This window comes from Abrus precatorius, unplaced genomic scaffold (assembly GCF_003935025.1).
Source record: "Abrus precatorius isolate BTA unplaced genomic scaffold, Abrus_2018 Scaffold9, whole genome shotgun sequence".
NCBI classification, from domain to species: domain Eukaryota; kingdom Viridiplantae; phylum Streptophyta; class Magnoliopsida; order Fabales; family Fabaceae; genus Abrus; species Abrus precatorius.
The window spans coordinates 27345937-27369625 of NW_020874439.1; the positions used below are offsets into that span (position 1 = coordinate 27345937).

Below are 23689 nucleotides of genomic sequence, written 5' to 3' on the forward strand. Positions count from 1 at the left end.
ATGGCATATTAATGAGTAGATATATTTCATGAAAATATGCAATTTTTTTATTAGTTAATTAGTTATAGCTGAATAAAATTATTTACAGTTTAAGCATGCACGTTCATACATATAATTCGTTTTAACATTATATTAATCGTCTGGACTAGATCTTTGCTAATCTTCCTACCTGGTAACAAAAATTGTTTAATTTAAGTTTCATCTCCAAAATTTACCTTCTATGTGCGTGAGTGTCACTTTACTTCGGTTTAACATGAACATAATTCTAATGTTATGTTTGGATAAAATAGAAAAAAGAAGAAGAAATGAGATAATATATATATGTATATATATTATTTGAATAGATAAAAAAAGAGAGAAAGAAATGAAATAAACTACTTATTTGAATTAATGAAAAGCAAAGTAAAACATAGTTTATGATAAAAATATTTTTTTAATTATATAATTTTTAATATTTTATATTATTTAAAAAGATTATTAAAAAATCTCACCCTTTTGCGTAAGAAAATGAAAGTCTCATAATTTTTTTCACTCCTGTAAAACAATATTTAAACCCAAAAACTCTTCATGTATTTTTCTTTTCCTACTTAATCTTTAGATAAAATTAATATTTTTTATAATATATTTACATAAATTTCATATATTAATCATGTTATTATTACATCATAAATCATATATTACCTCTCTTTCGTTCTCCAAAAACCACATCACAATATTCACGGGTAAGTTTTCGAGTAGATAACGACACATACTCACGCCCAAGAGTTTTACTACCAACGTCCATGCTGCTACACCAGTTTCAATGCAAGTAATGCTAAAACTTGGCCAAACTGGTCACTGTCATGCTACAACAGCACAATCAGTACAAATCGTTGAACCGCTTCTGAAAGATGATACTATCCAACCCCCTCAAGGGAATTTTGAAAGTCGAAAAATGCGTGGTCTTATAAATTTTTAGAACCGGGGTACTCATTAACATTAGCGATAAAATCCCCGAACTACCAACATCAATGGGCACGGAAACTTCTAGGTGGGATAAGTCATTTATGAAACAATGTTATAGAAAAAGCATTGAATAAAAAGATGCATCCATCATTAACACTTTAGCATTGAGTGCAGAATTCAAATAAAATCTTCAATAACGCAGGAATCAATTAATGAGGGCTCCGCTCTAACATGCACGATATGTACATAAAAGTCATAAAAAGACAAAGGACAAGATCTAAATGCTTATTATTGCAGCAGATTTCGATAAAGAGACCAAATATATGCACGGGATCATCTGGCTATTTTATCTTCATCTAGTTGGACTTCTACAACTTGGAAAAAAATTAAAAGATGTTCTTTTGGGATGAGGAACAAAACAAAAGCAGCAGGGCCGGCCAAAATTCTGGAAGGCTCCAATACCTTCAAAACCCATCATCCCACATGTACGAAAAATAACTTTAAAAAACCTATATTTCATTACAAATGAAATGGCTCAATACCAAACCCCTGGAAGCCCTAAAAATTGGCAAAACTATAAACGTGCAGGCTTCAGGAGATGGAGGCAGCAATTGGGGGGGGAGGAAACATGTCAGCCAAAGAAAAACTCTCACATGAAATAGCTTAGTGCTTTTTTTACTCTTGAACCACCTTCGCCATATAGTTCATTCCATTGTAAAAGCTCAGTCATATTTACTGATTCAGAAGAAACACTTGCACATACCTGTTTCAATATAAATATAGAGCACAAAGTGATTCACTACTAAGAAAAAGTGGGAGGCCTCGAAGGACAGGAGTGCCTTGCTTAAATAGGGTTTCATTTCATACCTGTTGATGAGCATATTTAAAGTCTTCAATGTTTAAAGATCTGATGTCCCCACTCCCACATAATGCTGGAGCTGGTCGACCTTCTGCCAGAGCAGCAGCACGTTCCTGTCATAGCATAAAAAAACATTAAGACGGCACGAGCTCCTGTTTAATATAAATCCATTTTTTTGTGCACTACAACTCCCCTCCATAAGAAGTACAGACCAACAAGTTTATCTGAAATTAGTTGAAAGTCTAAGATCATCAAGAAATAGAGAATTATCCAGCTCTAACATTGCATTCTCTCAACCAAGGTCATAATTTACCATAGATTTTAGAGCATAATTTTTACCACATGCAAATAACACAGACTTCAAAGAATGATTCATGCATTCAACCAAACTTTAACTTCTACCATCAAAAGTAGTGACAAACCGTTGGAGATACCTTTTTCTCCTTTTCTAATATCTCTTTTATTGGACGGTGAGCAGCAGTTACACACAAATTCTGCAGTACAAAAGCAAACATCAAATATTGGCTAAAAATAGTAACACTAATTTTAAAATTATAGGGTAACAGTAAAATAAACACCACCAACCTTGAGATCACTTCCAGAATATCCATCGGTCATACTTGCAACTGTATCCAAATCAACATCAGGAGACAATTCCTCTTTTGCCAGTATAACTTTCAATATTTTTGCTCTATTAGCAGCATCTGGCAAATTAACCATCAATCTGCAGAAAACCAAATATTACAAAATCTTTAACGTATGCTAGGGTTCTTAAGTACCCCCTGTATTCAAAACAATTACCTTCGTGGCAGCCTCCTTATGACGGCCTCATCTAGGTCAAAAGGCCTGTTAGTGGCTGCCAGCACAAGAACTCGCTCAGTATCCTTTGTACGTAAGCCATCCCAATTCACCATGAATTCATTTTTCATCTTTCGCATGGCCTCATGCTCCCCTGGGTTTTCCCTACGACCCAACATGCTGTCAACCTGAAACAAAGCTAGTAAAGTTATATCCAATGACTCAAAAAATAATACCACTTTATTTAAAAGACATACCTCGTCAACAAATATAACACTAGGAGAAATTTTACTCGCCAGAGAGAAAACAGCTTTCACGTATTTCTCACCCTCACCAAACCACTGAAACATAAGAGGGCAAGAATGTGAGTTAACATGCACAACAAACTGATAAAGGTGAGATCAAAATACATCCAGTGAGAAACAAATTTAACCTTAGATGTAATACTTGACATAGAAATGTTGATGAAGTTTGCTCCAGCTTCAGTAGCAATTGCCTTTGCAAGCATTGTTTTACCAGTTCCAGGGGGACCAAATAATAGGATACCTTTGCATGGCTGCACAAAAATAAATTCCAAGATGAGATATCAGAATGGATAATAATATTCGGACGAAGAGCCCATTAGATGGTCTTCAAAATTTTTTTAAATATACAAATAATTATAATAATAAGGTAAGTGTATTTTTGTAATTACGTTAATTAGGTAAGTGAATATTTTGTATATATTCTGTAATTATTGCTATTATCAATTTTAATATATGTTTCATTTTGTAATTGAAACACATTCATCAATGCCCTTTCGTTTTTCCTTCTCTCTTAACATGGCATCTAGAGTCTAGCGAAAAGGTAATTGCCGTGTACCAGTGGACCTACTACTCATTGGTGAAATTTTTTTCCAGAAACTGCACTTCAATTACAGTTTGTGGGTCTTCCCTCCGCAGTATACTGTTTATCACCAGAGTAACTGTTCATCATGGGTACTATTCCAATGACCTTTATGCCCGTGATCACACAATCTGGACCATTGTCAACATCGACAGAGTCGTCATTCCATTCTCCTTCCAGATCTACAGTTGGTTTGTTTGTTCATACTTCCTATAGCCACTGTTTGGTTATTTTGATGCTGTTCACGCCGGTTTCGCTTGCTACTACGTGGGCTCATGGCCCAAGCAAAGCTTCATTTGCCCCTTCTAAGTTTATGGCTCTAGTTATGCCCTCAACTTCTAGTCCTCCCACCTATACTGACTTCCTTTGATGGTACAAGGAGCATAAGCCTTCAACTTCTAATCTTCCTATTGCTCTTCGAAAAGGTATACATTCCACTCGTAATTCCTCTCCTTATTATGTAGTTTTAACATATCATTGATTGTTCCCTTCCAACTGTACTTATCTTTCCTCATTTTCGTCTATTTCTATTCCTAAAAATAGAAGTGATGCTCTCTCTTATGAGCTATGATCGATGAAATGTGTACTTCAAAGTAGTATTTGGAGCCTTATTCTACTTCCTTTGGAAAAATCTATTGTAGGATGCATATGAATTTACACTGTCAAGGTTGGCCCTGATGGCCATATTGATCATCGTAAGGCTCGTCTAGATGTTAAAGGTTATACTCAAGTCTTTGGTTTAGATTATGGTGATAACATTCTCTCATATGGCTAAAATGACCTTTTTTTGCCTATTCTTATCCATATAATTTCATGGAAGTATATATGCAGCAACCTCCTAAAAAATTTGTTGCTTAAGAGGAGTCTCCCAAATTAGTTTGTCGTTTGCAAAAATCATTGTATGGACTTGAACAATTTCTTAGGGCATGATTTGGTTGTTTCAGTACTGTAGTCCAAGAATTTAGAATGCCTCAAAGTGAAATTGATCACTCAATCTTCTATCATCATTCTATCTCAGGATGAATTTATTCAATTGTTTATGTCGACAACATTGTTATTACCAATAGAGATCACCATAGTATTACACAAATAAAGCAACACTTATCACATCATTTTCAAACAAAAGATTTTGGCAGACCTTCATACTTATTAAGATTAGAAGTGACACAATCTAAGAAAGATAGTGATTTCTTATAGGAAGTATGCATTGGATATTTAAGAGAAAGTTAGATTGATGGGTGCCCACCTTGTAAACACTCGTATGGATCATAATTCCAAACTTCAGTCAAATTAGGGAGAAGTATAGAAGGCTTGTTGGAAAGCTAAATTATCTCACTGTCACTCATTCAGATATCTCTTTTGTAATCAATTTCTTAACTCTTCTGGTGAAGGACATTTAAATGCATTAATTTGCATTTTAAAATACATCAACGAAGCTCCAAGAAAAAGACTTTTGTATGAAGATAAGGGTCATGCTCAAACTGTGAGATACTATAATACATATTGCGTAGACCCCTTACTGACAGGAATACACTTCTGTCTATTGCATTCTTGGCAGTAATTTAATTTCATGGAAGAGTAAGAAATAAAGTGTAGTTGCTCGTTCAAGCGCAAAAGTAGAATATCAAAGCCATATCTTTAACTACATGTGAACTTATTTGGTTGAAACAATTACTCAAAGAACTAAGATTTGAAGAGATTTTGAAAATAACACTCATTTGAAATAATCAAGCAGCCCTGCATATTATCTCAAGTCCAGTGTTCCATGAAAGAACAAAATTTATTGAGACAGATTATCACTTAATTAGGGAGAAAATCCTATCTGGCGACATCATTACTAACTTTGTCAATTCGAATGATCAACTTGCAAATGTCTTCACCAAATCATTGAGATCCTCATATTAGTTATATATGTGACAAACTTGGTGCAACATATATGTTCCAACTTGAGGAGAAATGTTAAATATATGTAATTATAGTAATAGGTGTATCTTTGTAATTACGTTAATTAGGTAACTAAATATTCTGTAATTAATGTTATTATCTGTAATTAATGTTATTATCAATATAAATATATACTCGTTGAGTTGAAACACATGAATTTCATAAATACTCTTTCATTTTTTCTTCTCTTAACAAATTTATTGGGGTATGCCACATAAATATTTAAACTATTATGAAAATAAAGCTCCAAAGTTTCTCCAAAACCAGTTTCTTGTAACCAGTTGCCCATCACATATGCTTTTAGCTTTTACAATTTAAGGCAGATTTTGAACAACAAATGAGTTGCATATCCTGCAGAGGCCAATATCAGATACAAAAGCTACAAATCCCCAGATGTCAAATAGGTCATTTGAACAGAATTAAAACACAGCCAGCTGATTCTACTTCCTTTTTTCCCTCTCTTTTCAACTGGGGATAGAGGAAGTGCACCGAAAGATTCAAGCCCGTTAAAAGCATAAAAAAATCAATCAGTCAATCAAATCAACAACTGAAGGAACTAGTAAAAGAGTATGCAATGAAAAGAGCAATACTAGAGAGATCTATCTCAAAAACAGTTAACTGACATAAAGAACAGAAATAAAAAAACTGCTAAACAATAAAACAAATTACAATCAGTAAATGAAGTGAAACCTTGGTTAATTGCCCTTTGCAAAACAGCTCAGGCCGCTGTAAAGGAAGCATCACCAACTCCTTCAATGTATCCTTGACATTTTCCAGAGCTCCAATGTCATCAAAAGTAACATCGATGTCACTAGGTGGAATAACATCAGCCAAAAGCCTCTTTTCAAATTCATTTTCTGTTACGACATCCTGAGCAACATGATTTAGAATATAGTGTTCATGAAAGTTGGTAAAACTATCCCAACATAATAAGTTATAAGGAGCAAAGCTGGAATGAACAGCTAGGTGCATGCTTGGTTTAGCTTATTTTGAGGATATAATCACTTGCTTTTGGCAGCTTTGTGAGAGAGATTTTGAAGAATAAGCGCTTCTTTCCCTGAAAAAAAAGCTAATCCAAACATGCTTTAAGCAGCAAAAGCACATCACAATCACCTTAAGAGATTTCTTTAGACTCTTGGATTCATTCTGGATAGACTGCAAGATCCCAATTCCATACTGGATGCTGGAGGAATATGGTAATAACATTACCATTGTAAATTTGCAATAAAGTACATGTAATATTAAAACTAACAAACAGTACAAGCTAGCAATTACCTCTCACATGACAATACAAGCTTTGAATCAGGATCAGCTTCAGAATTCTGCATGAGGTGGTGGCTTAAAGCCCAACCAACTATCTTCTCTGCATCTGCAATGTAGCAAACATGACATAGGAGGGAGATTTTAGAGACAAATCCTAAAGCACTTAATGGTAGAACATACTTTCATTTGTAAGTGTCTGATCCTTAATGCACAAGGTCCCAAGTCCTTCACATTCCATTCCGCATCGGCCCAAAACCTATAAATAAAATTAGCTAGATTGTAATTACTGTAAATTTAGAACACCACAACTGCAACAATAAACAATCACATTTACATCACTACATAGTTCAACATTTTTGTCAAGTAATCCAATAATGTACCAATTTCCAAACAAAATAATTGACTTAAGGAATTTGAACTTTCAACTGAATCTGAATTCACAAAAAATGAACCTCTGAATATTGATAAAATTAGAAAATTTATTAAAGGAACATCAAAACAGACCAAATAAAATATGGGTCTAAATTCTCCTATCTAGATAAGTAAAACATACAACAGAATCAAACAAAGGTCAAACAAAAGGGCTCTAACTCACTTTCAATCGCTTAAATGTCTACGAAAAACTAAAGTTTAAAGTAAAATGTCAGCCTTGAAATTAAAACTTTGAATAGGAAAATTATGCAAGATGGAGAGATGGTGGAGACTAGGTAAAATTTCTCAGCAAAAATAAAATCCCCCACCCAAACATCCTTCCAGAACTGATATGAGAATCAATATCCAACTGTAAAGAAGTAATGATCTAAAGAACATATATGCTAGGGAAACAACTTCAGCGGGTAAGCATAATTTGCATTGACTGTTTGACTGGTGTCTTATCCATTCAGATCAAATTATACTTTCAATTACTTAGTACCACAATGAAATAATCTATTAAGGAAAGCACTATATAGCCTCCAACACAAATTATTTACGTGGAATACTCAGATGTTACAATAAAAATACCTTTCCGTTGTGCTGTATGAATTAAACTCACAAGCAAACAAAAGGCACTTACTGTGCGCAAGTGATGTAAATTTCCTTTGATTTTAAGAGTCTCAACATCTCGATCTAGTTGCTGCTTCCAAGATGCTAGAAGAGCCTCATCCTATGACAGGAAATATATTATGAATACTGTATAAGGAAAACAAAACTACAGACATGCAATCCACTGTGTATACCTGCGGCATGTGAATTGAAATTTTATTTGGGAAAAGCTTAGTCAAAGTTTTGTTTGGCTTTGGGACTTCCTTCCCCCTGTCATGCAATCGTCCAAAACTATCCTGAAAAAGATTAAAGAGACATAACCTTTAAATCGATCACAAAGCGTGAAACAAATATGGTTGAGCTGCATGTAAGAAGATATACCAAAACAAGCATATATCAGCAATTACTATTTCTCTATTTCAAATAGAAGAAATAAAGTGAAAAGGAGATGCAGTACTTACCGGGAAAGCCAAGTCAAGAAGGGCAGTCTGATTACTACCAAATTTTGTGAAAAGCAAACCACCAGGATGTGACTGCAGGAAAAAATTATTGTATATCAATAAAATAATCATTTATGGAGAAATTTGGATCAGTGACGGAAGGGAAATTCAAACAATCAAATGTATAGGATATCCAAATTGTAAATTATTTCACAACAAAATACATCATTTACAAGTCACAACTCACAACTAATATAAAACAAAACGATATATAAGGCCCATAACCATTTAAAATTACAGATATTTGGTTTATTCTTTCAACAAAAGTTTGTGCAAATAAACCAAATGATATGCATACAAAGCTTTCAAAAAGAGTATAACACAGTTGTTAATTGCACCAAATAGTGGCTCTATGACAGGATCATAGAGAAGAGTGACTCCTGGGTGCTACAGAACTTAAATAGTGTTGCAAACAGAATGGCAGTCATAGAGCTGCAACAGTTTACTCAGTGCAGCCCTCCCCCCCCCCCCCACCCCCACATTTTAGCCCTGTGTTGTCTAGGACAGCTTGACAGGGGCAATCTCACTATTTTACCTCCTCCCCCCCGCCCCTCCCCTCCCCTCCCCTTTCTTTGAATCAGAAGTTTCAAATGAAATTATATTTTCCCATCCTTGAATGGGGGCACTACACCTGATGAAAACCCATCTTCCTCCTATGACAAACACCCACGCTTCACTCGCAACTTTTGCAGCCACTGGTGACAGTTTTCTGGCTAACCCTGACTTCTGCAGACCTGTTCTGTTCCATAGCCACCCCTGATCTCTGCAGCCATCATCCAGTGAGCCCATTACTGTTTCTAGCCAACCAGCAATCCATACAGACTTGATCTGTTCTGTCCCTAATTTGTACTGTCCTAATCTCACTGAAATAGGTGTTTCATCTCTCTGCCTTCCGTGCCTTGCTCCGAGGCAATGTTCAGGTTAGCCCATCACACTTGTTATTGACAAGTTTTCTTTAGCTTCAAATTCTGACTTTTGATCTTTAATTACAAATGTTGTTAATTTTGTGCTTTTTTCATCATGTGTACAGTAACAAATATGTAATGTGTATCCAAAAACTTCATAATAGTGGTCACTTGCTATAGCATTTTCAGGATAGGCTGCTTTGTGTCACTATATGGAGTTACCATGTTTGAAAAAATGTTGCAACAAAATGCAAGTCCCTATATTATTAAGGGATTTGCAATAAAATCCCCACATTTTAAAACTTGTAAACAGATACTTAGAGCTTCAAATAAAATAATATCTAATTTGATACCTACCATTAAATCACTGAGTGTTATGATAAACTAGATGCAAGGACACAATTACATTTTTGTTATACTAGTGGGATAAAGTTTGGTTGTTGTTTGTTGTCAGAAAATTTTCTGAACAGGTAACAATTGAAGAGTTGGTGTGCAGAAACTTTCAAACTATAAAAGCACATGGTCTGTTTGGATAGGGGGAGGAAACAGGAGGAGAAAAAGGAATATGGGGGAAGGGAGGAAGGTCAGGTGTTTGAATGTAGAGAGGGAAGGAAGGGAATAAAAGAAAAATGTAGAGCCCACAAAAGAAAAACACCCCTAATATGGGGGGTGGAAGGGAATTGGGCTTATTTAATTCATTTAAAATGTTAAATATTTTTACATAATTTAAAAATATTTTTTACAAATAAAAAGTTAAATTTTTATGGTTACAAACAGTATTTTATTTTATATAATTAATTTCTTTTCACCCTTTTTTTATTCATTCAAAAAAGTGGAGAGAATTATTTTCACCTCCTATTTCTACCCATCCAAACAACACATCGTTCTCACCCTATTTCCCACACTTGTATTCCTTTCCTATCCATTTCATCCCTCATCAAACAAAGCAAAGGAGATCTAATGAAAAATTCAACATAAAGCCCTACAGGCTATAGATTAATTTAACCAATAGGCATTACCTTCTCCTTGCGACTGTCAGTTTGAGTATGTGAACCTATTACAACCACATTGTCTGGAAGATTTTCAAGCTTACTTTTAAATGAATATGGATCTCCATTTCCTACAATAGACTTCTCCGCATCTTTCATGAACAAAATGAATGGTGCACTTCTGCTCTCACTGAAAACAACCTGAAACAAAATGAAGGATAAAATCTAACTGTAAGATCAAAGCCAAAATAATTATAGGATTTTTTAGACAACAGAGCAGGGTAAAGGTAACCTCAAACAATGAATTAATGAGTAATTTGTCCAGTTCTTCCACACCACTGTTTTCCAAACGAAGATCAGTGACTGGAAACAGAAAAATAATTAAGATACAAGACTGTATAGAATATGGATCAAAGAAACAAGAATATAGAACATCAATAAATATGAATGTTGAGCTAGAGAATAAATTACCATTGCAGAAAAATCCTTGACCTCCCTCACAGGCACCACCAAGATCAACTCCATCAGGTATTGGCTTATCAAATCTCACACCAATTTTAGACAAGGGATTATCATCAAATAGTAAGACAACCTTCCCTCGACTTCCATTAGGTGGGCCCCTATATATGAAATTTCTAATCAAAATTATAATAAGAAATAGAAACACTTGCACTTAGTTTGGAGCGTATTTATCAATCCCAGGTTCCCAGCTACTAATGCAGAGTAGCCAGCACCAAAAAAGCTATAGCATGACAGCACATAGAAGGAAGACCACCACACCAAAAATTATAAACTCAACATAATTTATACTACTGTTGTACTCAAGAATTGAACATCCAGAAACAGTTACAATTTTATTAAAATAATATGGTTAATAGACAAGATTTGAACAATATATCAACTACACAAGGTTTTACCCTAACAAGGAGATTCCACCCTCAAAACACAAGCAACAATCTGATGCCTCAACTTTCTCCTACAGCTCTAAACACCACCTATTTATAACACTATAACTGTCACACCATAGAGCATGACTGCCTAAGAGAAGTTGTCCTATCAATTATACATAAATAAATGATAAAAAAATAAAAATTATCCAAAATTAAAGTCATAATCTTAAAAATCAGAACATCAGGGGGTTAACAGAGGGTGCTGGATAAGAAAAGAGTGAGACCTATAAGCTGTGACAGAGGAGTGCAAACAGAAGACAGGTTAGAGATGGAATAGTTGAGATCAAAGGATGCTGGAAAAGGTGCAAGAAAATGCCAGAATTGGCCAGGAATATCAAAGGCAATCAGTGGCTCTGAAGTTAGACCAGAAGAACAGAGGCTTGCTTCAAACCTGAATAATGGTTGGAAATAATTAAAGGAGGGTTTTTTTTTTTTCTGATTCCAAAATGCCATGGAAATGACCAAAATGCCAAAGAATTAGGGTTTAAGAAATCAGGGGGAAAATGGTGCTTTACCCCCATGATACAATAGGGGGCATGACTGGATGATATTTTGGCGGTCAGTCACAACCATAGCTGTCAATCTCGGATAGCGGGTGTAGCAGACAACCCTTAAAACGCTATTGCGGGATAACCGCTATTTTAAAGCTTTTTATATGGATATAAAATATATACATATTCAGATAATTATGTATATAATGCTCAAAAAATATGCATAAATAGCATATAAATAATTATCAACAAAAGACATAAAGAGAAAAAATAAAGTGGATTTTTCGAGAGAATGTAACAGAAGCAGGACTGTAAAATCACAGAATAGAGAGAAGAAAAGAAGTGAATTTTGCCAGAGAAGTCATCCAAGATGAGTGACTCTACTAGATTGGAGATTGTGGCAAAGCATAACAGAGAGAAAGATGAGAGAGGGAGCGTCGAACAGAGAAGGGGAGAAGAAAAAAAGTGGAGGAAAAGTGAGGTTTCAGCATTTGTCTCAAGTTGCAAAGCAGAACAGCAATAGAGACGAGAGAAAGGTTATCAAAGAGAGAAATGAAGAAGAAAAACATGGGAAAAAGTGAGGTTAGGTTTGAAAACTGAGATGACTATTTTAACCTTAAAAAAACCTCAAAAATTTGTCATCTCAAGGGCAAAAAGGAAAAATCAGCTTATTTCTAAAAGATTAGAAGCTTTTTTTACCCTTAAAAAACCCTAAAATTCCTTTGTTCTGGGCCACAATGGTTGCAATTGACCAATGTTGTTAAAATCGCAACTAAAATCGCAAGATCATACGATCGTACGATCTGTAACCTGCCCTGTGATCTTGATCAGAAAACAACAAGATCGGGTAAGATCCTAATCTTTCTCCTTAGGATCGTAAGATCGACGATCCGATCCGATCCGATCTTGGCATGCAGGTTTCTAGGTCAATTTCATGGACTTGGTTTCTTGATCAGGTTTTTGAGACTTGGGTTTCTAGGTCGGGTTTTTGGGACCCGATTTTTAATCACCCATTTTGGAGTTCTCTCCCAACATCACTCAATCCTCCCAGTGCTGGAGAAGATGACGAGAGCCACTTTAGCGCCACAAAGAATGGATAACTCGTGAGCCTTCTTCATCAATCTGTTGCGCCTCTTAAAAACGTTACTTGATAAGTGCTTTTGTCCTCGATTCACTTTATCTCCACCTTCTTCTTGCCCATTCTTCTGCAAGCCAAAACCATAGCTTCTTTTCTCTGAGAATTTCACTCTTTCTTTCTTTGATTTTCTTACTGTTCTATTACGGCTTAGCAGCAAAAATATCTTGTTCTCATAGGCTTCTCAGGTTCATTCACGAATTGACACGTATTCAATCACCAAATGCTACTCTGACTAATTAATTGTCATTCCTTTTTTTAATAATATAATTTATTACCCGCAACAAAACATATTTAACCAATCTTTATATTAATTTATTCTAATAGTTATTTTTTTATATTATAAAATATTCTAACGAATTTTTAGAAATAATAAAATTTCAAAATATACAAATTTAATTAGTTTATTTTATAATTGAAACTTTTTAAAATTGTCTTAAAAAATATAATTAACTTTTACCGAACATACATTTTTAGAATCTATGATTTTTAAGTTATGTTTAATTAAAGTATGTAATTTAGATGTTAATTTTTTATGTATATTATTTTTTATGCTTTTATATATGTGTGTGTGTTTAAGTATAGTTTTACATATTTAGTAGGATCTTACAATCTATTTTACGATCCCATAATTTACGATTTTTTACCCTCCTAGGATCGGATCTTGACAACATTGCAATTGACAACTATGATCACAACATAAAAACCCTCTGCAATCAGAGATCTGCAGTGGCCTCTAGCCGCATTGCATTGTGACAGAGCTGCCATGCTGTTACAGCACACGATTGATAACTATGGTTTGTAGTTGGTGAAAATGAAGAAATGGTTTTGAAAGCAATGGAAATTAGGGATAAAAGTGGCAGCAAATGGTCTAGAAAACGAGAGATATGGAGGAATAAACTAGAAAAGAATAATTGACTAATGTATTGCTAAAAATAGAGAGAAACTGAAAGTTTAAAAAAATAATGAAGTTGCAAACGAAATTTCAAGTAAGCAATCTTAGAATGTCATCTTGAAGAATAAAGTTGATTTCTGGTACCTCATTTCATCACTCCAATTTTATTTTCCCTAAGTTCTTTCCCATCATGGAGGGCATCGGCTCAAATCCTACAAGCATCCTCTCCACCTACACGGTAAGTCTAGGTATATATCTACCCTCCACAACACCCCCCCCCCCCCCCAATTAGGTGGAAGCCTCATGCCCTAGGTTATTTCTTTTCCACATTTTTCCCCAAACAAGGGGGTTGAAGTTGCAATCTAGAATGTGAAGAACAGAGGAAAGAGAGGAGAGAGAAAGGAATATATTATATAGAAGGAATACAAAATACATGAGCTAAGCAATTCTTAGCTTGAAGCACCATCCCTAACCTAACAACCAAAGGACTGACGGTAGTCTCAATTTTTTACCACAGCACAATTACCATAAAATTTTCCTCCTCTCCCCATTGCTGTCTAAATCTCGCAACTATGGTGGTATAATCATTACAATTTCAATTATAAAGAAATTCCCATGTCATAATCATAAGTGATCAGGGTAATGTGCAGTTATGCTTTGATTTTGGCATACAAAGGTCCATGAACTACACTATTTTGTCATACATAAAAGGTTGGGTCTGCATAGGTATTCGTCATCACTTACCCTCTATAAACACACAAAAACAGTGCAAAATAATGTGTATCAACGAGAAAAACGGAAATCAATTCAGAAAAGTTTTCTACTAATTTGTACCTTGAAGAAGTCTGATATAAGCCAGTAGAAGATGAACAGCTAAACTTCACCCTATCACCTGCATGATGATTATATACACAAAATACGAACAACTTGAGATAAAAGTACAGAGCACACATGCAGACACAAATAACACATGACATAGACACGACACATATATTTATAGTTTAAAAACTAAGATTCATAATATCATATAAAGATATAGGTTTTTAGATTTACAATATCTTGATATATGTCATATGCACCAAAATGAAATTAAAAAGTTGTTGCAAATGAAATTGGTATATGACAAAAGCACCTCCCTCATTTTTCTATTATTGTTAAAATTTGCTTAAAAGATAAAAACAGATTCAAACTCTGATTTATATTTTTTTCAAATTTTAAATGATCATGTTGTGGCTGAAAAAATTAACTTTTAAATTGAGCAAACACATCATATACATGTCCAACATGTGTACACAGCTCCAAAAGCCATACTTTATGTAAAACCTAAGCAAAGAGGAAGAAAGGTAGAAGAGCACACACCTAGTTTGAACACACAACTTTTAGCTGTTCCAGAGGTGGATGGCATGGTATCAGTTTCCAACTTAGGTTGAGACTCTAAACCATTTGGTGTAGGGGCATTTGAAGAGCTAGGTGCCTCTGTTTCACTAGCTAATGGTTCCATGTTCCTAGCCATGTCCGTGACTGTAGGATTTTGTTTTGTGCAGCTGGAGGATTTTTCAGCATTAGATCCATCTTTGAGTAACTCAGCTTCCTTGGAAGATAAACCCTATCATCACACAGCAAATAAACATTCTTATCAGAGTTTTCAGTAAAAATTAATTTAAGGAATAACAAGTATCAGATCAAAAAGGAAGGTTTATCTTACACCCAAAAGCAAATGGCTATCAAATATGAGCAACTTAGCTCCAAAGTATTTTGCAAGTGCTTTTGCCAACATCTCCTGATATATTTCTGACCCTGCGCCCAACAAAATTTGCCAATTAAGGGAAAAACCACTCAAAGAAAAAGAAGAGGAGCAGTAATATAATACCCACACACCTGCAGGTCCTGAAAGGAGAATGCGAGGGTTTATGGTTGTAAGATCTGCAGTAAACTTTTCGTGTTCTTTATGCTTGAGGTGCATAAAGCAAGCAGCCACCAGGACATTTTTTGTATTCTCACTAAAAAAAATGTACAAACATAAATACATTATGAATTGTTATAAATAGCTATAATAGACATATTAGAATTAGGGTTTATTTTAATAGTATAATAACGGGCTTGGCCCAATAGGACTATATATGTATCCTTATAAATATAAGGGTCTCTACACATTATAGAGTATCCAATTCCAGCACACTAATTTGTTTCTCTCTCTCTATGCTCTTTCTCTCTTAATCTCTACATGGTATCAAAGCCTTTTAGGTTCTCTCCTTGGTCGCCACCGTCGCTGCCACCACCACCACCCCCGCACCGCCACCTCCATTGCGCCGTCGCCGCTGCCGTCAAAAATAAAAAACAGCAACTTCAAAATAGACTAACCATGGCTGCTGTGGGGATGAAAAATTTGTCCGATGACCAAAATATGCAGTAATTCAACGTTTACAATTTGAGTGCAGCGTTACAATGTCTAAACATGATAGCCAAGATGTGCAGGATGGAGGTGCACAAGGGGGTTGTTACAGAGATAGTATCTCTATCCAAACTTATCGAAGTTAAGCTGGATGGAGATGGTACAAACTATATGGGGTGGAAGTATTTGGTTGAGATTAGCCTAGGTGGAACGGAAAAGAATAATCATTTGACTGAAACAGCACCTATCAATTCTAAGGATGTTGACATATGGAAGATATGCGATAAAAAAATCCTTGCGTTGCTAGTAAACTCTGTTGATAGGCGAATACAAGCAATTATTACCCAAAGAAGTTGTAGGATTTTTTTCAATTTATTTTTAGGAAATCTGATAATTTGAATCGATTATATGCTCTCTTGCAGGAAGTTTATCGACCCAAACAAAATAAGTAGAAGCTAATGTACTATTTTTTGGAGTTTAAAAAGCATATTGAGGAGATACAATCTCTTTTAGCTTGCAAAACTATTGATGAGATAATAGCACAACAAAAGAAACTCATAGCTTTGAGTTGACTCTCCAAACTTAATCCAAAATATGAGGAAGTTCGGTCTCAGATTCTGTCAAGCAAGCAGGTTGATAATCTTACGATGTCTTCGCCAAAGTTATACAGTCTTCCATTGAGGAACTCAAGAGCACTACAAAAAGTGAGACTCCTAACCACTCTGCCTTGGCAGCCCAATACGGTCACCGTTGTGGTCGCAATGATGGTAGAGGTAGTCATGGTCGTGGGCGTAGTGGAGGTCGTGGTATTATACAATGTTACAATTAAAGCGAATTTGGCCATTATTAGAATCAGTGTACTCATCCTCTGCAAAATCAGTTGTTCTTTCACTCACAAGATAATTCCCGCTTCGCTAACTCAGTGTCTCAACCTGATACAGCTATTCAGGAGAAAGAAGGACGTATTGTGCGTATGAGTGATGAGGAATTTATTCAGTATACTCAGTTTCAGATTTTCCAACAACCGTTTACATCCTCTATAGCTACTTTGGTCCAAAAAGGTAATCCTACTACATGTCTTTCCTCTTCTTCCAGGAGTTGAGTTATTGATTCTAGCGCTACTGATCATATGACTGGGGATTTATGTATCATTTCCTCCTTTTGTCTACCCAGTTCTCATTTTTCTATAACACTCGTTGATGGTTCTACTGTCCATATTAAGGGCAGCGGATGTACCACCCTAGTTTCAACCTTACCTTTATTCTCTGTTTTATATTTGTCTCAATTCTCCTTAAATTTGTTGTCAATTCGCCAAATCACTTCATCATTAAATTGCTCAGTAACATTTTTTTCTGATTCTTATGTTTTTCAAGATCTGGTGACACAGAGGATTATTGGTACAGGTAGGGTATCTAATAGGTTGTATCTATTGGAAGAAGAAGGACTTCCGCAAGCTTCTATTGCGTCAAGGAATGAAATAGTGTCTCCTTTCCAACTTCATTGCCATCTGGGTCATCCGTCTTTAGGAGTTCTTAGGAAATTATGTTTTAGTATAGAGTCTAATTTTTATTGGGAGTCATGTCAGTTTGCTAAACATCATCGTACTGTTTATTTACCTAGTTTAAATAAAAGGGCTCATGCCCCCCTTTGAAATTGTTCATTCTAACGTTTGAAACCTTGCCCAATTACTTATAATTCTGGTTTTAAATATTTTATTACCTTTGTGGATGATTATTTTCGTGCAACATGGATGTTTTTTTATGAAATCTAGATCTAAAATTTTTTCTATATTTTGTAATTTTTGTGCTGAAATTAAAACTTAATTTAATACTTGTGTGAGCATTTTTAGAAGTAACAATGCTAAATAATATTTTTCTGCATCTTTTACTAATTTTACGAATAAACATGACATACTTCGTCAGTCTTCTTGTATTGTTACCCCACAACAAAATGGAGTAGCTGAACATAAAAATCGTCATCTTATAGAAGTAGCTCGTGCTTTAATGTTTGAAATGAAAGTTCCTAAACCTTTTTCGGCTGATGTTGTTCTTACTGCTGCATATTTAATTAATCGCATGCCATCATCTGTGTTACATGGTGAGATTCCCCAATCTATACTTTTTCCATCACAATTTCTCTTTTCTTTACCTGTTAAGGTTTTGGACTGCACTTATTTTGTGTTTGATGTTCGTCCTCAGGTAACTAAACTTAATCCAAAGTCCCTCAAATGTGTGTTTTTGGGTTATTCTCGGTCACAAAAAGGTTACCGTTGTTTTTTTCCAAATCTTGGTCGTTATCTTATTTCCTCTGATGTGTCTTTTTTTGAAGGTCTTCCATTCTTGAAGTCCTCATCTTTTGAGTCTATAGATGAGGTAAATGAACCTTTCTTGACTTATACTCTTGTCCAATCTACACATCATGTTGCACCTCTGGATCCTATTGATACAGGTTTCAAGTTCTTTGAGCGGACATACTCTCGCCGGCCAAAACAGCCTTCAGATGATGTGCTCCCCGTGGTTAATGATATTCAAGATGATACTCAACCTCGACCATTATCTCCTCACGTGTCAACAGATCCTATGTCTGACCTTGACCTTCCTATTGCTATCCGAAAAGGTAAGAGATCATGCACACATATCCTATTTCATCTTATGTGACGTCTGCTCATTTATCCTCTACATCTAAATCTTTCATGGCTGGTGTAGACTCTCTCTATTCCTAAGACCCTTGCAGATGCCCTCAGTCATGATGGTTGAAAACATGCTATGGAGGAAGAAATGTTAGCTCTTTAGACGAATGATACTTGGGATTTTGTTCCTCTTCTTGAGGGCAAATAAGCTATTGGTTGTAAGTGGGTTTACACTGTGAAAGTTAATCTGAATGGTTATGTGGTTCGTTTGAAGGCACGCCTTGTTGCAAAAGGGTATGTCAAAACTTACGGCGTTGACTACATTGATACGTTCTCTCTAGTTGCTAAACTCTCATATGTTCGCATCTTTATCTCTCTTGCGGTTATGCATCATTGGCCATTATTCCAACTAGATGTCAGGAATGCATTCTTACATGGAGACTTATAGGAGGAGATGTACATCGAGCAACCACCTGGCTTTGTTGCTCAGGGAGAGTGTGGAAGAGTGTCATTTAAAGAAGTCATTATATGGCTTGAAACAATCACCTAGAGCATGGTTTGAGAAATTCAGTGACGTGATTCTAAAATTTGGATTAGTGAAGAGTGAGAGTGATCATACAGTATTTTACAAACAGACTAACCATGGTTGTATTTTACGTGTTGTTTATGTTGATGATATTGTTATTACAGGTAGTGACAAAGAAGGAATCAGCAACCTAAGAAAATTTCTTCAAACTAAGTTTTAGACAAAAGACTTAGGAATTATGAAATACTTCTTAGGTATTGAAGTCATATACTCCAAGTAAGGAATCTTCCTTTCATAAAAAAAATGTCTTAAACTTATTAACTGAGACCGGACTAAAAGGAGCTAAATCATGTGAGACACCTATGGAGTCAGGAGTGAAACTGACAGCAGATAGAGTTCCTTTTTCAGATACACAGAAATACAGAAGATTAGTAGGCAAGCTAAATTACTTGACTGTCACAAGGCCGGATATCGCTTTTCCAGTGAATGTTGTTAGCCAGTTTATGTCATCTCCAATGAATACTCATTGGGAAGCATTAATTTGCATTGTGAAATATTTGAAAAAAATACCAAGAAAAGGAATTGTGTACAAAGATCATGGACATGCACAGATAGAGGCGTTTTCTGATGCCAATTGGGCAGGATCTATGGACAGAAAATCTATTACCGGATACTGTGTGTTCTTAGGAGGTAATTTAATTTAGTGGAAAAGTAAGAAATAGAACGTTGTTTCAAGATCAAGTGCGGAATCAGAATACAGGACGATGGCTCAGACTATTTGTCAATTAATGTGGTTGAAACATATGCTGGAAAAGATAGGATTTGGTAGCACTAGGCCTATGCAACTTTGGTGTGACAACTAAGTAGTAATACACATTACCTCAAATCCAGTTTATCATGAACAGACTAAACATATTGAGATAGACTGTCACTTTATTCGAGAAAAAGTTCAGCAGAAGTTTATATCCATCTCTCATGTTAGGACAGGCAACCAACTAACAAATGTATTTACAAAAGCTTTAAATGGGACACATAGTAATTATATTTGTAACAAGTCGGGCATGATTAATATTTATGCTCCAGCTTGAGGGAGAGTGTTATGAATAGCTAGAATAGACGTATTAAGATTAGGGTTTATTTTAATACTATAATAACGGGCTTGACCCAGTAAGGTTACATATGTATCCTTATAAATATAAGGGTCTCTATACATTGTAGAGTATCCAATTCTAGCACACTAATCTGCCTCTCTCTCTCTATGCTCTTTCTCTCTTAATCTCTACATGAATTAAAAAACCTTCAAATAAAGGAGTTACAAGAATAACTTCAAGCAACAATCCATGAAAGATTTAATCAAGTCACACACAAACAAAGAATAGTCTTAATATCACTTAAAAAGACACAGGAACCTCCCAAAATAATTTAAATTAAATGTCAAGCGTTATGCCACTTTCAAGCCCTATGCTCCTTAGATAGATATTTTGAGAAAGTAACAACATGAAAAGTAAAAGCTACTAACTAATTTGGAACCATCATTTATAAAAGCACCACCAAACACATGAGATAAATTCAAATATTAAAAAGAAAGGTTGCCACATAAATTCAAATATTAAAAAGAAAAGTTGCCACACCAAATGAAGTTATTGGGTCTTTTCATAAGATTGCAAAGATACAGAATAGAATAAAAGTATACCTTAAATAGTAAGGGAAACTCTCAAAAGACACATCTATTTCTTTTCCATCCAGTATAGCAGCATGGACATCTTCTTTAAACACAGCACAGCGCACAGATGTACCCGAAGTCGATGCAGCCTGCATATCCCGCGTCCCATTTCTTTCTTCCAATACCTGTTTACAGATACTTTTGCTCAATTTCAGTTTACAACTAGGTCGAGCTAAGATCCTGAAGAAAGGCCTTAGGAAATCATTCACCCCAGAGAATTTTACATTGCCTGCCTCTGCGTCAGCATCTGGATCACAATCCATTGTTGAATTCTTGTCGCTTGTTCCGACATCAGCTGCTTTATCACTCCGCACATTTGGAGCTGATTCTGAGCCATCCAGCTCAATGTCTGTACAATCATGAAGAACAGAATGACTAGAGACATCGGTACCCTGGTAAGGTTTACTCGAGGTCTGAGAGGGAGATTTCCATCTTGTAAGGTCCTGTCTGAGGTTAGAAAGAGAAGCCAAAATAGAGGCCCCAGTGACAGCCGAAGGGTCTCCACTTCTCCTTTCAAGCTGCAGAAATTTCCCAACTCCACTTTGAACTTCTGCACCCCTAACTGCAACCTCAGTATTTAGTTGCTGGAAAATCTAAGTTGGAAGTAAATTAAGAAAAATTGCCCACATAAATACAAGTTTAAAGAAAAATACATGCAGAAAAAGGAAACACTCGACAATTGGGAAATTGTATAACTGAAACTTCTCATTTCAAGAAGCAAGGGAGACGAAAAAATCACATTCAACTGAACAAACTAAAAGGATACATAAGAATGATTTCCCATCACACCAAAAACCACCTCATCACCCGAGTTAAGCACACAGCTGGTATTCTTCTTGACAAGCGTCCCATTTACAAGCACAGATCCTTTGCTACCCGTACTTTCTAGCACAGCTACAGCACTTCCCTCGCGCTGATCATTTCCAGAAACAACAGTAATCAAACTGCACATACATATCCTAAGGTATTCACCTCAAATAACTGAAAAAAGAAAAGACCAAAAAAAACATCCAAGCACACGATTCCAGAAAAGTATACATAGGGACTGTATACAAAAACTTGTGTGAAATAAGTCAGGTAAAATGTTAGCGTTAGCATATTTTTGTGCTTGAAAAAGATCCTAACCATACACACAGTATAATCAATGATCCAAAGCTCCATCCAGATGTACCTGCGTATGTTTGATTTTGCACAAATTCCCACTTATAGTTTGATCCTTCAGTAGAAAGTTGCAACTCCTATTAGAACCAATAGTGAAATTGGGTGTGCAAACAGCAACATTTGGATTCTGCAGCAACAACACATATTTCATTGTTAAAAAGTTTTGAACTAAACAAAAACAACACCACGAGGTACACAAGGAGTCAACACTCAAAGTGTGAACAGTAACCGCTACAATCGTCACTATTCTGATTCACTCCACTTGAACGAACATGAATTTACCTGAGCAGACTGCGACAAAAACCTACACCATGGACCTGCTTCGATATTCGGATTTTGTTTCTGATATATACTCCACGCAGAGAACGATGGACCTTCGGAGTAAAACGATAGAAAAATTATCACAAAATACGTACATACATACATGTAAAATATATATATATATATATATATATATATATATATACACACATATATATACATGTATGTGTGTGTGTTAATCAAATCAAATTAAATTCATATTACAAGTAGCGATTCCGAAACTAAAAAATAAAAATAAAAACCGAACGAAGTTGAAGAAAATTCCCAGCACTAACAAGTGGTATCAGCAATCGGCGCCGTCACAGGCACAGCCGGCGTAGCATCACCCTTGGCAGGGCTCAATCCATCTGCGGCAGCCGCTCCGGCGACCTGAGCATCGCCAGAGCCACATTCTCCGGGATCAGGCGCGGGCTCCGGAGTACATAACTCCTTGGAATTCTCCGCCGGCGGCACCGATTTCTCCGAAGAAGCGCCATTGTCGACCTGAAAAATTCGCAACAAATCGCAAGCCTTCAATCGCAGAAAGCGATGAGAAGTAACGGCTCCAACGCAGAAATTATCGAAAAACCGAATCGTTCGGATTCAAGTGAATCAAAAAAGAGAGAAAGGGAAAAGAAGAACCTTTTGACGCTTAGGCGAAGGAGGTTTATCTTCGGAGGAGGAAGATCTTTTGGTATTGCTAGCAGAGAGAGATCCACTGCGCCTCGTCGAAACCATGCTTCTGCTTCTCCTCTCTTTTCCCTTCTTTCTTTCTAAGAGAGGGGATATCAATGATTTTTCGTTTTTCTTATTTATTTTTCAGGGTAGTTAAATAATACTGTATATAATACCATTTTTCATTTAACTATTATTTATTATTCTCCTTTTTATCAATTATGCCTACTCCTCGACACCATGTGCGTATGTTAGTCTTTTGCCCTTCCATGGTTGCTGAGTTTAGCGAGCTACTTTTTTTGTTGTTGTTGAAATAGCTAGCTACTTATATGCACATTTGTTTCTTTTCTAACAAGATGAATGAAATCAGAAAATAAAATTTTAATTATTATCAATCTAGATTAATTATATATTAAAATATTGCATTTCAAATTAATAGTAATGAATAAATTTGTATTTTCTTATTTTGCACTTTTTCTTTTTTTCAAAAGACTAAATGCATGTATCAATCATTATAATATGCTTTTTATTGTTTGGTAGTTGAGTTTTCTTTTCTGAAGTGAATTCTGAGTCGTCTGACTCTGACTCTGTCGAGTATTCATTGGGTCGATTTTTTTGCACTTTGGTTTTATGGTTTTACCATTAAGGCAAATCGCCCTTGGCCATGAAGTCGCGTGGCACGGTTTAATTTTCAATTTTTT

At 35.5% G+C, this 23689-nt stretch overlaps 1 protein-coding gene across 8 annotated transcripts; it reads right to left on the bottom strand.

Moving 5' to 3' along the window:
* Window positions 1–1049: 1049 nt before the first annotated feature.
* Window positions 1050–23276, bottom strand: LOC113849024. 8 transcript variants are annotated; one of them, XM_027478556.1, is made up of 28 exons: window positions 22956–23121; window positions 22610–22817; window positions 22296–22387; window positions 22024–22140; window positions 21619–21765; window positions 21077–21445; window positions 20823–20977; window positions 15461–15582; window positions 15288–15379; window positions 14942–15188; window positions 14417–14474; window positions 10583–10731; window positions 10404–10474; window positions 10142–10312; window positions 8179–8250; window positions 7912–8013; window positions 7749–7838; window positions 6875–6950; window positions 6707–6800; window positions 6545–6614; window positions 6122–6301; window positions 3036–3158; window positions 2860–2943; window positions 2606–2790; window positions 2390–2528; window positions 2239–2298; window positions 1813–1917; window positions 1050–1708 (listed from the first exon to the last, which is right to left on the bottom strand). In XM_027478556.1, exons 1-28 carry the CDS (start codon window positions 23049–23051, stop codon window positions 1595–1597), a joined length of 3588 nt encoding a protein of 1195 aa, XP_027334357.1. In that variant the 5' UTR covers window positions 23052–23121; the 3' UTR covers window positions 1050–1594. The 8 variants fall into 8 exon arrangements, with proteins under 8 accessions (XP_027334357.1, XP_027334356.1, XP_027334360.1 ...); XM_027478555.1 differs by having other exon boundaries at window positions 1075–1708; window positions 21062–21445; window positions 22956–23276; XM_027478559.1 differs by having other exon boundaries at window positions 1114–1708; window positions 21619–21796; window positions 22956–23118.
* Between the last annotated feature and the right edge of the window lie 413 nt (window positions 23277–23689).

Bases quoted from the DNA above. Each gene is read 5' to 3' on its own strand.
- LOC113849024 (XM_027478552.1), bottom strand. From the start codon at position 23,051: ATGGTTTCGACGAGGCGCAGTGGATCTCTCTCTGCTAGCAATACCAAA. The intron at 15,189-15,287 runs GTAAGATAAACC...GTGTGATGATAG, and splicing joins ATAGCCATTTGCTTTTGGGT to GGTTTATCTTCCAAGGAAGC. The intron at 1,918-2,238 runs GTATCTCCAACG...ATGCTATGACAG, and splicing joins TATTAGAAAAGGAGAAAAAG to GAACGTGCTGCTGCTCTGGC.